Below are 18,110 nucleotides of genomic sequence, written 5' to 3' on the forward strand. Positions count from 1 at the left end.
AAAAGCCGCAGTCGCTGCGAAGTTTTACAGGCAGGAATACACGCTCCTTGCTATGGGGAGTGACGAGACCGCAGCGTCTTGAACTGCATAATGAGAAGAAAGTGGAGAAAAAGCAGCAAGGGAGATGGTACCTTTAGGAAGAGGTTTGGTCCTACTGTCTTGCATAACATGAACTGAGTAGCCTTAAAGCCTCCAACTTTCATGCCCTCCCATTACAAGGAAGGCCCACTGGCCAACAATCACATTTAGAGAAAGTTGCAGAAACCCTTATTTCCCTGGTATGCTCATACCGATGTTTTTTTCCCCGCTTACCAAAAAAAAAGCCATTTATTTTAGCTCATTAAAAAAAATAAGCTTATGTATTCACAGAGATTGCATACCAAAAGGGACAAATACAGATATAAACAAAACAGTGAATTACCATCATGGAAATTAATTTCAAGAGTCAGAAGGCATATTATTCCTGGAAATTGCTTTTATTTAGCAATTATGTTAACACCGCAAGAAGGCAGCTGGCACTGAAAACAAACAGTTCAATTTAAAAATCAGGGAAGTGAATTAACTGAAATTTCAGGGCACTCACACCTGAATACACTCCACTACCTTGAGTACTTAAGACTCCTCAGAGGTTTTGGTCGAGGAATAGAAGAAAGGGGATAAAAGAGTAGGAGAAACTGTTTTAGTTGTTTTTTTTTGTTTTGTTTTGTTTTAAAAATTATTCGTTTTCGCAAATCAAAGTCAAACCTTGACAACCAGCCAGCAGGTGAAGAAATTGAAGGAGTCGATGACAATACTGAGATAACATTTTAATTTAAATTTTTTTCTTCCTGTAAAATGGCTTGTGCTTCCACAGGTACAACAGCAAAGAAATTATTTCAGTCCATTTCACATGGTGTATAAAAGACCAAGGTTACAAATATATCCAGAAGTTTAACAGCTGCTAACACTGTTCAAAAGTAAACATAACTTCTCCATCGTATGGGGCTCGCAGTGTGGATGAGGCTTTTCCTATGGCTGGGTCCCAGGAAGGAGCCTTCCAGGGGCTCTTCATCACGTATTTGATCCAAGAGGAAAACAACGCCCATCCCTTATCACCACGACAGAAACAGAGGGGACCTCGAAGGGACCTCAAGGTGACTTGAAGACTGGCTTGTCCACAAAGAAAGCATAAATGTGCCCTGGTCAAAGGAAATCCTGACAGCCACCAGTTTTTTCTGCAGTTTGCTTGTCCAAGCAGCTTATTTTTGTTCTGCTGCCAATGAACAGAGGCTGATCAACACAAAGTAAAGTTGGATCTTTACTACTTGTTGAGGCTCGCTCTACGGTTCTTGCAATATCAAAGTGTTTGCTGCCGTCGGTGGGACTTGGTTTGCACATTGAGACTTTCATCTTAGAAACTACCCCCCCAAAACCCCGAAGTCAGCCCTTCCTTCTATGTTTTTCCTTGTAACTCACAAAGTGTAGAGAACTGTGAAGAGTGCTTATAAAATGAGAATACTGAGAAAAATCTGTGAGAGACATTTGTAACTTCACTTTGTTTCCCTTGAACAGAAGCAGGCCTGAAGGTATCTCTTAATACTTTCTTCCTTGTTTTCATTTCAAGCTCTATTTGTTTACCTGCAACTACATGGATGAGCAGAGAATGAGAGGAACCAATAACTCACAAGAGACTGAAAACTGAGCAAACGAGGAGGAGGATCCTTGGCCAGAGCTGTCCGCAGAAGCTGGGCTGTCCACATCTGCTCAGCTCCAACACCTGACAGATTTCTGCTTCCTACCTCTTCAGATCAACAGCTCTACATATCGATTCCACGGGAGCTGTCACTTCACACCCCATGCAGCAAGTCAGCAACAATCTTGGGGAAAACAGCATTTGTCACCCATGACAGAAATACTCTTGACAAAGAACAGACAGGCACAGCTTGTCTCAAAAAGAATACTTGCAGCTCACCTTTAATCAAGAGCCGGAGTCAAGCCAGGTTGGTTTTTCTAACCTATTAAAAATGCATTTAAACCACTGTCAGTTGTAATGATGGCCAGAACACTACCAACAGTTCTCCAACCCCACAGAAGAGTCAAGAGTACGGTGTCTGTGAACAGAAACACGACTGTCTTGGAAAAGCTTCCATTTCCAGAAGAACAGCTGGTCAGCAAAAAAGAAAAGTGAGCAGCCAAGGCGATCGACTTCGGCAACAGCACTAAAGGAGAGTTATCACAGTTATAGCCAGCAGTTTATTTTGGGTGGTGTGCAGACTAAAACAGTGAATTCTATTCACAGACTGTTGCAGTTTCTCAGCAATTGAGGGGAGCCCCCACTCAGCACCTCTGCTCCCTGCTCCAGCTCTAGGCAGGACCCTCCCTTCAGTTCCATGAATTGTCCTTAGAACCCCAAGGAACACTTTCCTGGGAGGACCACCTGTGGTTCCAGCCTTTCCAATTCATCCTGAGACTTCCAACAAAAGCAAATGCTTTTTAGAGCATGAGCCACGTCTGAAAGCACAACAGCTACCATCACGGCTCCTAGCATGGCTTTGCTTCAAGGCGGTCTGTCCCTCGGGGAACCGGGCTGACAGCGCCTCGCGTCTCTTTTGAGCCCCGTTCCCACCCTCAGGAAGAAAACCAATCCTTTAATTACTATGCCAGTACAGTACTACTACTGTACCCGAGGCACAAAGTGACCACACTTGGAAAAAAAAATCTTGATTAAAATGCAGTATCATGCTAACTCCTTTGTGCTATTTGGAACACGATTCAAATAAGAACAACGCTTACCACTGAGCCGCTTAGAGACTTCAGCACTCTACCAAGAAGCTGCCAGGAAAAAGGAAAGCATTACAGCTCCAGCATGCATGGATATGACAGACTTTTTTTTTTTTTAAAGATAGAAAAATACTTCTAGCCGTACGTTATGCAGTCAAAGCTGTTTTTGAAGCATTTAAATAGAATCAACAGTTAACAGGTGAAGAAATCCATACAGAATACATTGCCAGCATGTGAAGTGGTATACAGGGAGTATCATCACACTGAAATCATGAAATCAACTTTCAAAACAAAGTTTGAGTGTGGTTTTCAAATTGAGTCACTCTAAACAGAATCGGTCTTATTTATCTAGAAATTACTTTTTCCAGCTGAGTTACCAGATCAGTGAAGGTGTGTGGTTATTGAGAGAAGGGAAGGAGAAAAGGGATAAGCAGCCAAAGGGTCATTTAGTCAGAGCAGCATATATGGCACTAGTGTTCGAGAAAAATAATGCTACAGACTCTCCTGCTTTCCCAGTAAATCCAGCTCTGTGGGACTCACTCTGGATTTGAATACTGGTTAATGACAAAGTACCTGAATTCACGCAAAGGAACTGCGGAAATTTGTTCCCCAGATAAGAGGCAAGTTTTCCCTCCTACAGTATGTTGTTCCACAGAATTGCTGACAAAAGAAACAGAAATCTTGCTTAAAACAGTCTTTCCAAAGGACGCTTCCCTCAGACACAAACCATTAGCCTGTCTTCCACTTCATGCAAGCCAAACACAACCCGATGGTGTGCTGGCATTTCTAGCGAGCATTCCTCCAGCATCGTACATTCACCTTGCACAGGGTGTAGCTATACAAAGCCCCGAAGCAGCAATTAATCTGCAACAAAGGAAGCAAGTAAAGAAGCGGGATAATGGAGATGCCTCGAAACCTGCACGTTTACACCCATTTACGCTCAAAAGGAGATACCTGTACACGTCCTGATCAGCTAAAGCTCAGTAAAAAAAACAGCCGCCACCCCAGACCGGTGAAGTTTGTCATACAGGAATCTTCTGGCCCCCAGCAGTTACACACAGCTTGAGGCCTTAATTCAGTGAACAAACGTTTCCTGAAAGTGTTTTCATAGCATCTCTTGTGAGAAACAAGGTTAAGTATTTCAGAGTCCAGTAAGAACAAGATGGAGGTGAGAGTGCCTCTTGCGGATGAGGTATATGCTAACCAGAAGTAATGCTGCAGTATGCATGTGGAACCTGAGGAACTTGAGCTGAATATAAACAGGGAAGAGGCACCTCCACAACATTTATGACAGAAACCGTAAGAAGGAACTGAAGGCCCAAAGGCATTTATTTCCCACCTGGCTGGGCTGCCATTCTTGATGAAGATTAGCCACAAGGTTGGCTTGCGGGAGAAAGGAGTCAGAGTATGGAATCACCAGAGGATCTCATTGAAAAGGCACTAGGAAGAAGCACATAGTTTAGGTTAACAAGGTTGGCCCTATTTCCAATCACCGAGTGGGACAAAACTGTACAGTTGGATTTTTAGAGAAAATGCTGCAGAACAACACTGTTTCTTTAAAGCAGCAAAAGAATAAAAAGAAAAGTAAAGCTATTTTCAAATCATTAAAATGCTGAACGTTTATACAGCAAAATTACACTAAAAACAGCAGCAGACAAAGTATATCCCATCACCACTGGCAAGGGACTTGTAAAATGTTTATAAGGTTAACTATAAAATAATTTTACAACCAAAATATGAACAGGCCAATTCAAGTATATATACAGAATATATTAAAATCATATAAATTATATATTTATACAAAGGGCACAAATATAGCAAAAAGCTATAGCTGATTAAACAGAACTGAGCTTGAATGGTCTATTTTCATCTAGGTGCTATAATTTTCTCCCATTTTTTTTTAAAACCTGGATAGATTGATACCTCAGATACCAAGAGTACAGAGAGCAAAAGAAAAAAAAAAAAAAAAACACAAATCAAAGAGTTATCATTCTGTATGAAATGAAACTAACAGTGGGCAGGGTACATCTCATATGAAATTCTGATTTAATTATCTCCATAGTAAACATTTACCAGCTCCCTTAAAAAGTCAGGAATTTCAAGTGATCCACTTCAGATGCACCACCCTGATACATATATTTGATTACATTTGAATGCTGTTTGATTTGCAAACATTTGAAAAAAAATGGATACAAACACATCTCAATCTGCAAAAAAGGTGACAGATGGCAGCAAGTTGAAAAGTGAACAAAACACTCACTTGAACTAGATAGGATGCTCTCCTCACAGCATTTTGGCTACTAAGTGAGCTTAAATAATACCTTATTTTTAATTGTTTTATTTCAAAACATAACAGCATATAACCACAATCCATTGAAGCACTAAACAGTCCCATCCACGGGCTTATATTCAAACATTTACTAAGTGCTTTCCTGAATTCAGGTCTATGTAGATAAGCTCTGTATAAACTGTACCTAAACCTTCCATCTTGCTGCAGCACTACCCCTTCATTAATGCAGTTTTTAAAGGGTCGCCACATCTCAATTAACCCAATGGTTCTGGGCATGCAAGGAGCAGTTAGGGCAAGCTAAGTTCAGCTGAAATAAAAAGGCCAGACTACACATATACAGAACACCGGCTTACAAACCAGACCTATGTATGTAAAAAAGTAAAGCAGTTTCACCAGATGCAGGTTAAACAGGGAGGAAAAGGAAGAAAGAAAATCAGCCATATACCATACGTAATGAACAGTGGATATCTATTACACTGAAAGGAAATCAATGCAAACAGGATTTCCTCAGTTTCAAGTAATCCTTGATGCCTTTTTGGCCAGCTGTGTTATACCATAATAGATATTTTAATAGCATTTATACTCTACAATTTAGGCAGCTAATTTTTCTCTTACATATCCAATTATCTCTAGTGAACATTCACCTGTGGTTGTCCACACATTCTGTATTAGCTCCTTGAGAAACTATTCAAGTTAAATTATATTGCAAATTAAAGACTGTTACATTCTGTATGTTCCTTCTAGATTTGAAAAATAGGTTTTAAAGGCTTGTCAAAGTTTAGAAGAAAAAACCTTTCCATTAAAAAATCTTAGCTTAAAAAAATCATTAAGACACCTTTTTCTGATCCAGGGTGCTAATAAAAAGGTTACAAATATACTACAATTTGACCAAGAAGACTTCATGAATATGCTGCTTTTGAGCATGCAACACCACTGATATCTGTCAAGTTCCAGGTATCAATGTATCCCATTCCACCACAGCCCCTCACAATTTCCTTGTCAGCTCCCCATCCCCACCCTACCACCCTATTAATAACATTATAAAAAAAGGTAAAATCTAGAGTTAGTGGCAAAATCTTCACAGTAAGTTGTTAAAGAAAACGTTATTGTGGTCATTGCAAAGTGATATCAGTCAATTGGACCCTGAAAAATTAGCTTGACGCAGTTGTGTTCCCCAGACAGTTGTGTTGCACAAAAAGGGCAGGCAGCATGAAATGCATGAGTACCATGAGGCAGGGGGATTTGAGACCAGTATTTTGCAGATTTCTCAGAGCACACATGTCCACACGGGGTGAAAGCATGAGTCGGAGGGCCAGCATCCACATAAAAGCCTGCTTCACAACCGAGCCAGAGAGGTACGTAGGGGCCAATGGTTCTGCACATGGGACATTCCCGCTCATTGGCTTCTGTGTCACTGCGATGTCCCCAGTTGTGATAGCCATGGACATGACCACAGCTGAGGTACGCCCAAGGTTGCTTCTCCTCTACCACATCTTTACGGTTGATGCTGGGAAACGCCAATGTGTTTAGCCCGACGGGACACTGCGGCCTGGCAGCGTTGATCTCCTGTCGCAGAGCCTCAATGTGTTTCTGAGTTGGAGTGTGAAACAGTCCATCTGCTGTTCTCCACAGAAGGGTGGCTCCACACAGGTCGATGAGGGAGCCATCTTGGAGGACGTTGGTCTCATTTTCTACCTAGAGGCAGAACACAAAGATGATGGTCAGATCTCAGATACCACTTTTACAGACAGAGTTAGATCTGTAAATGTGTCCTCTTTCTCAAATTGTTACTCTTCCTAGCATGCTAACTAATTTTGCCTTACTGCTTCCTTCTGGTACCCCATTTGTTTAAATTCATCTCATCTCTTTTCCTATATTTCGGTTTATAAGCATGGGTCTCTTTTATGCTGTGCTTCTACATGAGGTACTAAATTTACAGCTGCTACATGCTGTGGGAATACTAGCTATTATGCACAGTTTTCCTTCCTGTGATTCTTTGGGAAGGTATTACATTACACTGAGTCCTTCTTAAGAGGACAGGGGGTAATAGTTTTGAAACAAAAAAGGATAGGTTTCGATTAGATATGAGGAAGAAATTCTTTACTATGATGGCAGAGATGAGGCTCTGGCACAGGCTGCCCCGAGGAGCTGTGGCTGCCCCATCCCTGGCAGTGCCCCAGGCCAGGCTGGATGGGGCTGGGGGCAGCCTGGGCTGGGGGCAGGGGGCCCTGCCCATAGCAGGGGCTGGAATTAGGTGGGCTGTGAGGTACTGTCCTGTGATTCTACAGATACCCTGCACCTCAGAGCACGCTGTTTTCCTCCCTCGCATTGATTCTCTGTATGCCTCTGGTGGTTAAGGTAAAGTCACCACAGACTGAAGAGGAAACTGGCCGTTCCCTTAGCAGAGCACCAACTAGTTCCCCTGAAAGTCTCTGCTGATGTACATTGGCACAGGGCAGCTCATGCAGCAAAAGATCTTTATACCAAAAACAGCTACACCCAGGACAGACCCTCTGACCTCTCTTCAGATACCATTTTTTGGCTTGTGGCAAGCATAAAGCATTTTGCAGAAGCATGAGCTCTCCCAGCCTACCTCATCAACAGTGAAACACTCTTCCACAGATATATTATGGATAAATGACAAATTCAATACCAGCTACGTGCACGGGTACTTTCACAGATATCACTACAGCAGAGCGAATTATCAGACAAATTCCTCAAGTGGTAAGTTCTGCAACCAGAGCCACACAGCCTCAGCTTCTGAAAAATTAGCCCCTCACCCCCAAACTAGTTAGCTCTTTATTCAGTGAGATATTCCATGCAATTACAGCACCAATGTGCACTGCCTAAAGGTTTCTTTCACCTGAAAAAAAAAAAAAGCAGGTATGTATGATACATTTTCAAGGGATTATGTTAGAGACATATTGTACTTCGGTGAAATGTTCTCTAGTTTATTTTAATGTCAAAAACATAGGCAACTTGTGCTATTGCGCCCAGTTACATAGCGATGCATAAACACTAAGTGAAATTTAAAAAGACAGACCTACTCCCCAGGTTTATACATTGAAAATGAATAGAAACTACCACTAAGGCTAAATAAATACCCTGGACATAAAATAGGTCACATTAAGTCATCATGTCGGCACAGGAATTCCATGAATGACAACTGCTTTGGCATTTACATTCTAATCCAGTTTAAATTCACAGATTAACTGTGGATCATCCTTGCACAAAACACCTAGACAGTACAATACAGACTACAGATAAAAGGTCACCACCATAGTCCTACCAGCAGAGAAAAAAACCTCAGCAATTGAAGTAGAGAGAATCCTTGATTTGATGCACTTCTCGTATAATTCCTTCACAGACAGAAAAGAAAAAAGCTCTCATATGCAATGCGTTCAATTCATTATAGAGGGTGCATTTGGTTTTATGAACCCAATCAACGAACACTGATCACATCAATACCAGTGTGCCATGTAATTTTATTTAAATGAGAACTCGAGTCATTTTGGATGCAGGAAAGGGAATTTATTTGTTTTCGTATTGCCATCTTTTAGTAGCTCTAATAAGGTGTTTCGCTAACCACGTACAAAGGGCACAACTGCAACATCATCTGTCCCAGTCCCTGAGGCAACGTTTGCCTCCCACCATTATAATGGCAAAACAATTTATGTACTGCAGGCTGCCTACTGAAAGCAGAACAAAACATCCAATCTCCATTTTCCTTACCCCTTTAAAGCAATCAGTTTTCACCAAAGCAAATAGCAAAACTGGAAAGTCAGTTCAGTGCAAGCACGTAGGATAACTCTAACACCACCAAGCTAAATGGACCTCAAGGATGCAGCACAAAAATAACTTTGCTCAGGAAGAAGAGAGGGATAAAAAAAAAACCCTTCAGCACTACTCTGTCAGTGTTTAAAGTCTAGCAGCTGGATGATTAAGTTATGGGCAGGTAAAAAGAAGGAAGAACAAAGATAGCATTTTCCTTCCTAGGCTCTGCAGATCTTGGGAAGGGGAAAGAACAAGAGTGCTGTGCTCCCATCTTCAATGGAGAAGTGGACACATGCCTTCACAGGAACATCTATCCAGTTATGTATAGCACAGGTCTCTGGCAGATGAAACTTTTTATTGTTGGTAAAGGCAAAGCCATCCTGCTCCATAGGGTAACAGAGGAGCACACTGATCTTCTGAGTAGCAGGTAAATCAAACAGAAGCTGCACTATTCAAAGTTGTTTTGCATGCAAGCATACTATTAAGATTTTACATGCACAGGGAGATGCCTTTTGCAGTACTAACTTACAGATCTTCCCATGTCCCAAAAGGACATTTTTTAAAAGGTGGGGATTCAAGAGCAAAGTTTGTTTAGCTTTTACACTATGCTATTTCAGTTGGAAAAGGGACATTAGCAGAAAACTAAGGAGTGTTCTGTATGAGCAGAAACAGAACAGCAACAAGAATGTACTGTAGCATATGCATAGTTCATTGATTTCAGAGCCCTTGCTCTGTTTTAATTACCAGATGCTTTCAACTTACCAGTTTCCCCCGCTGTTGAGCAGATCTGGTTTCCCGCAGAGTGTACACATCACCACAGACCGAGATCTCCCTCCAAACTCCAGGTTTAGACTCCTCAGTAAACCCTCCTTTTGGATGCATGACCAGCACCCCATTAGTTGTTAATCCATCCATATGGCCATCAGGATTTTTCCATTTCGCTGCTTTTTCCTGCATGTGACAACCACACCAGGAGAGAAAGTTTGTCTAAAAGGTTACAGACTGAACTTTCCCCAAGTTTTGCTAGCCATGTCTAAAACGTAACATTTCCTCACCAGCCATCAGCTCACAGATTCACAGAAAAAGCATTTTTAAGACGACCTTCATAGTCAAGAGTAGCGACATCTTTTGCTCATGCATCTCCAGTTATGACCTTAAGTATTATTATCAACTCAGTTAGGTATCTCTGCACATCAGGTGATACTTGTGGCTTGAACTACAACCTGACCTTGAGGTCTACTCCAAGGTCAGTAGTAGAAATACCCCTAACCACTGCAAAGGAACACCACTGCAATGTGTGCACTGGTTTCCATACTGTGGTCGGTATGTTCCTTGGTCTTCAGCACCAAAAACTACAGTTGCAGCTTACTCACAATGAGTATCAAGAATATAATAGGCAAACCTAAAGAAAAACCCTTTAACAAAGGCTACTGAAGTAGAACTTCATTAGTAATTATCACCAAGAGTCCATGCTGGTAATAAATCTGGCACATAAAACAGCAGCTTCTGCTTAACACCGTGGCTGGTACGCCGCAGTAATAAAAAACTAACGATAGGATAAGTCATTGACTCGTACAAGAGAATTTGGGGGCTTGAAAATAAAAGAATAAAAATGGAGCTTGCTCACATGAAGCATAATCAGTACCAGTACTTACACCAAGAAATATATTTTTGGAAGAGTCAAATCCAGCTGCAAAAATCCTTGCTGTATATGGAGGGCTCCTGTCACATACAATCCTGCACGCAAAACGGGATATGGTGCTTTGTGTAATCTGAGTTTCATCATTATTTTGACTTCCAGAAATAGTATCTGTTACTACAAAGTCTATGGGGCTTTCTGTTGACCTCCCAACCTGCAAAAAAAAAAAGTAAAGATGTTGGTATAATTTAAAAGCTGTAGAAGTATCAAACATTAAGAGTCAAGTTATATCAGGGATTTTATCAAGTTAAGGTTGATGCCATTAAGAACCTAGTGTCTACTGAATTTTTGGATGGCAAGATCCAACTAGGGACTAGTCCATATTCTTCACATTTGTCCTAGGTATAAATACACCACTGGCACCACAAGACAAATGCTCACTTACTATAACTGATGCACATGCTTGCCCAATTTTTTCAATTAAGAAAAAATTAGCTCAAAAATGTTTTGTTCACAAGTCTAGTTTCAACCCAGTTTGCCATGAAAATCAAGGACTTTTATTTTAAACCCAGAAGTTGGCTATTTTGGTACATCATAACAAAAAGCTACCCACCTTCATGTTTTCAGAATTTGTAGTTCTAGAACAGAAGAATTTTCAGGTAAAACCCCACAATGTGATTAAATTTATTCCTAATCATGCATATGCATGAATAAAAAAGAAAAACATTCTTGTCTACTGATCCGCTGTGTTTCATTTCTTCTGAAGAAAGGTGGTTTTTTTTGTTTGCTTGTTTCTTTTTAAGTTTTGCCACCTATGAATTTTAATTCTAAAAAACTGGAAGCATCTAGGCATCTAGAACAGAAAGTTTTGTTACAAAAAAGACAGTGGGATTAGACTGCCCACCAAACACAATGAGACTGCGTCAGTACTTCTACAAGCAAATCAGCACTGCACCAAGTTTGAGCATAACTGGGACAGTAGAGCTGAGGAACAAAGAATGGAAAAATATTCTTTTCTACAGACACCTTGTTATTAAACAGAAAACTCAGAATTAAGCCTTTTCTTTACATGGAACTACTTATCAAGAATCCACATTCATATGAAATATCCACATTCATATGAAATATCCTCCTCACTAAACCGCCCCCAAAAGTTGCACTCAGCTTAGCTTCTTGCTCCTCAAAGCCCGTCACATGTGGTTCCATCATGAACAGCAACAACTCCACAAACTAAATTCATTATGCCTGTTTAAAACAGTGAAGAACAATTATTCAGGAGTTCAAGAAAGTAATATTTTTAATACTTAAGCCTTCCCACAACTGAACGGGTATCTTTCCCGTACTCCTGCTATACTTGCAGTTCTACTTTTCAGTGTTGCTCTTAAACACATGCTGAAATTCACATGACAGATCCAGTTCTTTCCTCCGTATCACAGTTCTTTAAGTAGAAAATGTGATGAGCTTGCCACAGAGAAACCAAACCAGGTCTAATCAAAAAGTATGCACTTCTATTTTTCACAGAAAATAAAGCGACTACCAGAATGCCCAAGAGACAGTTTAGAAACTACTTCATACAGGACATTTCTGATTTATGCAACTTGACAAGTTCAAGCTAAAAGTCATAAAGCTTTATTCTTCTTCCTCTTAAAATATTACCACCAGCAGGCTCCTGTGTCCCACCCAATGCAGCTCCTGCTAAGAGTCAGCTCTGACCAGGAACTTGCTTGTAACTTTGGACTCTAACCTTTTTTAAAAAAAAATTTTTAAAAATCTGACATTACAAGTAAATTTTGAGCACCATGTTAATTTATTTAAATCTCATTTGTGTCAGATGTCTATATAGCCCCCAATATTTGAAATATTTGTGTTTGTCTTTTGAAAGACCATTCTAGATGATCAGTCCATGTAGTATCGCGCTACACTTCAGCGGTTTTCCATGCTCCATATCAACTCAGAATTTTGGATTTTGGTATCATGAGAAGAAAGCCTTCAGAAACAAATGACGAATTTGATTAGGATTTACCAACTACAAAAACAACTTTATCTCATCTGATGTTGCAGTCAGAGTACCATCACTCCACACCTTCCACTATTCAAAGCTACTCATTGTAGACTTCATTATATTTGGTAGTTTTCTTCCATTTTCCTCTATTGCATAGGAGGCTTTTCTTTTCAGAAATTTTTAGGCTCCATTTCAAGACTCTTCTTAGAAAAACTCCGTATTATTTCACTCAGCTACTTCCAACAACACACTACGAATCTTCCAACTGATGCCTCAGACAGCTTCTGTTGTCTACACCACAGGTTATTGTTAAGAGCTGTAAAAGCCAGGCAGTCAATCAATTTGCTAGCGTCTACCGTCAGTCAAAGGAATGCTATTAAACCCCCCCACTCCTGAGACAAGGCAAAACCAGACAACCTGCCAGCAGATAACATAACTGCTGTAGATTCTTAGTCTCAACAGAACTTCACTTTGACGATGGGGGGAAGCGGACCGTGCATTTTCTGCAGTGCTGTTTGTTTCCTTTTTTAAAAAAAAAAATAAAATCACAAATCCAACATTCATGTGCAATATAGTTGCTCCCATATATATCAGTAGTTATTTAGGGTACTAGCTACACACTGTGGTTCCTTTTAGAGAACTGAAGAATACAGGTCACCAACACTTCGCACGTTTTCCTTCAGAGAAAGGACTGACTACAGGCTCTCAAAGTGGAGGAAGGAAATAGGTGTCAGGTTCTAAGAACTGAATCTCCCTTACTTTGAAGAGAAATCAGCTCTAACTGAATGGATTCAATCTTCACGGGTTAGAAGTCGTGCCCTGGCTACAGAGAGAAAGAAAGCAAGAACTCTTCCCTCCATTTTCCCTCTTTCAGGTCCCACTGCCAGCGTTATTCATAACCCCCCCTACAGCCCCCAGTATTGTTACTTCAGTGAGGCTGTGCAGTGCTATTGTCCCGTTTTCAGAGGGGGAAGGCTGAGATACAAGCTAAGTAATCTGCCCAAGACAATATATGTAACCAGTGGCTGAGGATAATCCTATGGTCTTGGCATTATCCTTCTCTTTTGAGCTTCCATGTCCTTACCAGGGTTCAATAAAAGCCAGGAAAACACATTTGTGAAGAAAACAGCAAGCTCCAAGGACTGTCTATGCAAGCAACGGCTGATCAGCAGTAAGGTTTTACACTGTGGACCCATAGAGACACCTTGGAATTTGCCACCAGGGCAGCACAAGACAGCCCTCAAACAGCTTTTCAGACTGCCCACAATCCAATTATTGAGAATAACTAAAGCCTAGTGGCTCACCTAAATAACAGAAGCCTCTTCAGCCTGCTGCCTGAGAATGTTTCAGCAGCAAAAGATTGCTGCAGTCTACCAGACTACTCCTTTTCCCATTTTCACAGCCATCAGGCCCTCTAGGCCAAGGCCTGCAGCACGCTGAAGACAGCTACAGACAAGGGAAACATCATCCAGGACACTGAGCTTGCGGGGAAGCTGAGATCGAGTCACAGCACAACACATCAAGATTGCTGAAACAAACCATGCTGAAAAGACGAGTTTTTAACAATAAAGAAGCCGTAACACTGACACATTAGCCATTTGAGGGGCCACCAGAAGGACTGAGATGCTCTACAAACAAGACTCGGCTCCAAAAGTTTTATTAAGATGGGATAGTCTGGCCTGTTACAAGCCAAACCAGTCATTAACTACAGGTGTATGACAGATAATGGCCTGAACCATAGGCAGCCTCTCAGAAGTGCATGAGTAAAGGGGCCAAAAGGAGAGCTTTTGTGACATTTCACTAGGCATCCCAGAGCTGATCTGGGCTTGAAAAGCATTAGGAAGATGTGTGCTCTGGTGCCAACCACCCCAGCACAGACCAGGCTGGCTCAGTGCATACCCCACAAGGTCCTGCTCTGCTCTGAGTATCAGGATCCTGAAGGGCACCAGGGGAAGACACGTTAGCCAGGCTATTCTACACTTCACTAGACAATTCCTCTGAGCCAAAAATCCTTGACTAGCACCCGTAACTTACTGCCTTAGACACGAGGCACCCAAACTGCAGTCTGTGCAGCACTGCTTTGTAATGTGCTGCATCTCCGCACTTCATGCTGCTAGATTTCATTAGTGACAGCTAATTCCCCCCAGCTCATTATTTGATATCCCTCCAGCACCCAAAGCTGTAACTACCACTACATTATTATACAATCAGGAGTCTTCAATAAAATACAACCAGAAAAGCAGCTGTTTTGCAATTCTTCTTTATTTGTGTTAGTGTATAAAAGCAGCAGAAAAATTCTAGCTATCAAAAATGGCATTTCAAAATGACTGACATACAGAAAAAGTTTCACTGGAGCTACTCAAAGCACAAAAAATACCTTGCAGAGAGAAAACAAATATCAGATAGTAACCCAAAAGGATGGGTTGCACTTTCTTTTTCACCAGTCAAAAGCATATTCCAGTTCATTCGTGAAATCATTTTCTAATGATCCATTCATGCAGCAGCACATGAACTAAACTGCTTCTTCTCAATCTCTATTTGGACCTAATCATGCCTAAGTCACATTGGGAAAGTCTTACACAGAGAAAAGAACAGAAGCCACATTAAGTAAGAGCCTTTTCATCTTGTCAGTCATTTCCTCTTCTGTCAACACCTCTCAGCTGCTGACCCTTCTGAATTTGAAAGACTCAACAAGGAGGGATAACAATTCCTGATAAGACACCCTAATTACAGAGGTCACTGACAAGACAGACCTGATTAGTCTAGAGTGGAAAAGGCTGCATATGTGTTTTCCCCCAAGCTTCTATGCTAACTTTCTACTGAATTTCTGAAGTCCTATTAAGCATAAAAGCAAGCGTTATGCAATAAAATAGGTTACGAGAATGCTAGATGATGCAGAGAAACAAAAAAAAACATATGGGTTGGATATAAGATTGCTTAGAGAAACCCAGCACAGTCCCTTACACCATTTGATACGTTTGCATACCCTCCAGGAACAGTTTTATTATCCTATCTCCAGCTTGCCTCCTTCAATGCAGAACTCCCACATGCCCCTTCCTCCCTTTGCTTTTACTTTCCCTTTCCTGTCCCATGCTCTACTCCTTATCTACTTCCTTTTTACTCCAGTTACTCAATTAACTGGAAGCTGGGGTGGGGAGTAGGTGGAAAGGTGCACTCCTGTGCTTATTCATGAATTTGGACTACTCATTTTTTTCAAGTACTTCTTATACAATTGTGACACTGTCCTTGTAGAAAAAGGAAAAAGCAGTGAAAGGAGGAAGGCAGTAAGGATACCAACAGTGCTGGCGCTGGTTTGAGAACAGACAATGCAAAATTTCCAAGGGCTCTCATATTAGGCAACTGGCTTTGGTCATTAAAATTCCACAGAACAGACAAAATACCTGGAAGAACATAATCCAGAACTGTGGTTTCACATGTTGCTTTTTTAAAAAAAAATAACTGGTCTTACCTGAAACATGTCTGTGTCTTTATCATGAGTATATTCCACTACAACAGTCTGGTTTCTGGATAAAGTGTAAGAGATACTGTGCTGACCTTTACAGCTGATAGCCTGTTGAACAAAAAATATCTATTATAGTTTCCACATAAATGTTATAATCAAATTTATTTTACTTTATAAGCACCTTTGACTATGTTCATAACACTGTATTACAAGGCTAGGTAAATAAATACAGAAGGACTTTTTGTTCTGTTTTTAATAGAAAATCCCAAGCTGCACTTGTTTGCTTCTGGTTCTAAAGTACCTGGTACCTACCATTTTCACAGTTTCGACTCCAAACCTCAGAAATTTGAGGTCTTACCTCAGAAATTATACTAAGTTCCTAAGCCTCAGAGGAACTTGTATCCCCGTTGAAGACTAGGTCTTGTGGTTCTTTCATTGTGTTTTGTTTTTGTAATAGATGAGCAATACCATTGATTTCCATTTAAACGTGCCAGGATTTCAGAGGTAAGGATGTCATTACGGTTCAGCAGATTTCTAGTTACACCAAATAGTCACTGTTTTACAACAGTTGTAATGAAGAACATGCACTTTCAACCTTCCTCACTCACCAAAGAGTATTTCTTACTGTCTGCCAAAGGAAACTGATCTCTACAGATATGAACACAGCAAAGACATGAGTGTAGCTACAGATATGAGTGTAGCAAAGACTAAATAGTATTTCAGTATTTAAAACAAGACAAGAGGACAGCTCCTGTTATTCTGCTCTATTTGGTTAAGACTGAGTTCTTTACTTGTCGAGCCTTCCCAGGTTTACGTCTCTAGGTTGTCTTTTTCAGAAAAAAAAAGTTAAAATGTACCAGTCCAGGAACTAGTTCAAGAACAGAACAGACATCACTCCCACAAAGGAGCACCCACAGCTCTGAAAGAAACAGTAAGAACCCTTTTTCAGGGACAAGAGCACAGCTGTCACAGCAGAGAGATAAGAAAGGGTGGGACTGGATGATCTTTTCAGAACCTCTGAGACGCACACAAAATTTCTGCGGCACTAGTGATTGTTCCTCAAGCTTAAAGACTAACACTTACTTTAAATGATTATGCAGTGTCAGTGTAATTGCACTAGACGTACGATGTAAATGCACTGATAAAAGCTTCAGGACAGAGCGGAACATGCCAAGAAACTAAGTCTATTGGCTAACAAGGAAATAAATGTAAATATAAAGTCCATATAATGGCACACAATTAGGAAAGGTAATGACTGTTACTTCCCAGAAAACACTTGCAGACACTTAAGTACTGATTTAATAGGTAAATTAAAGCTTTCTCCACTTTTCTGCTGAAAGGAGTCATTACCTACAAGAGGTTCTCTCTCAACAGCTTCATTCCTTCATGTTGCTCTTCATCTACAACAATCACAGCTCAGAGCTAGGGATGGGAGAATCATAGAATAATTAAGGTTGGAAAAGACTTTCAAGATCATCTGGTCCAACTATCACCCTACTACCAATGTCACCCACTAAAACATGTCCCTAAGCACCAGGTTCAACTAAGCAAATAAGAATTTTCTACTCATCTGTCATCTCTCACGAGAGTTTAAATGATCCTAATGCTACAGATAACTGTTAAACAAATCATTAAAAACTTCTACTCAGTGTTAGAAGTATTAAAGACATGTATGTGCACGCTAAAAGCCTAGTCAGGATAAGCAAACATATTGATGAAATATTGAAAAAACAATGACAGATATTTTTTTTGTAAACTGAATATTTGCAGCAACAGATCAGAAACAGCTTTTACAACGTGCCTCTTGCTGAAAGCTCTTCGCAGCTTCAGCACCTGCTAAAGATTTAGGCTTAGGTGATAACAGCCAGAGGCAAAGCATTGGGTAAGATGACCTCTCCTATTCCATTCCAGTAGTTCTGTCTGCAAGCTTTTAACACCTAGGAGGTGATGTGTTTTCAAGCCATACAGTCTAGTTTCCCCGATTTTATTTCAACAGTCATAACGACCACCAAAAAGTGAGGTAAGCAGGATCTATCTGTTAAGAGTACCCCACTGATCATGAATTATAAGTTTCTCATTGTAAATGGTCGGCCTGTTTTGTAGTAACCATTACGCTGATATGCAGTGTGCCGCAAAAACAAACATCTGTAGATGTGATGCAAACGAAGTCACCACCGCTTTG

The 18,110-nt window shown here is 40.7% G+C and overlaps 1 protein-coding gene across 1 annotated transcript in view; it reads right to left on the reverse strand.

Moving 5' to 3' along the window:
• Positions 1–712: 712 nt before the first annotated feature.
• Positions 713–18,110, reverse strand: part of PELI2 (pellino E3 ubiquitin protein ligase family member 2) — a 75,652-nt gene continuing 58,254 nt past the window's right edge. The window contains exons 3-6 of the mRNA XM_035327377.1: positions 15,935–16,036; positions 10,480–10,677; positions 9,587–9,775; positions 713–6,745 (exon numbers count right to left, since the gene is read on the reverse strand). Of these exons, the coding sequence (XP_035183268.1) occupies positions 6,179–6,745; positions 9,587–9,775; positions 10,480–10,677; positions 15,935–16,036 (1,056 nt within the window). The 3' untranslated portion in view covers positions 713–6,178. The remainder of the gene's footprint in view (positions 6,746–9,586; positions 9,776–10,479; positions 10,678–15,934; positions 16,037–18,110) is intronic.

The sequence above is a fragment of the Oxyura jamaicensis genome, chromosome 5 (genome assembly GCF_011077185.1).
Source record: "Oxyura jamaicensis isolate SHBP4307 breed ruddy duck chromosome 5, BPBGC_Ojam_1.0, whole genome shotgun sequence".
In the NCBI taxonomy this organism is placed as follows: domain Eukaryota; kingdom Metazoa; phylum Chordata; class Aves; order Anseriformes; family Anatidae; genus Oxyura; species Oxyura jamaicensis.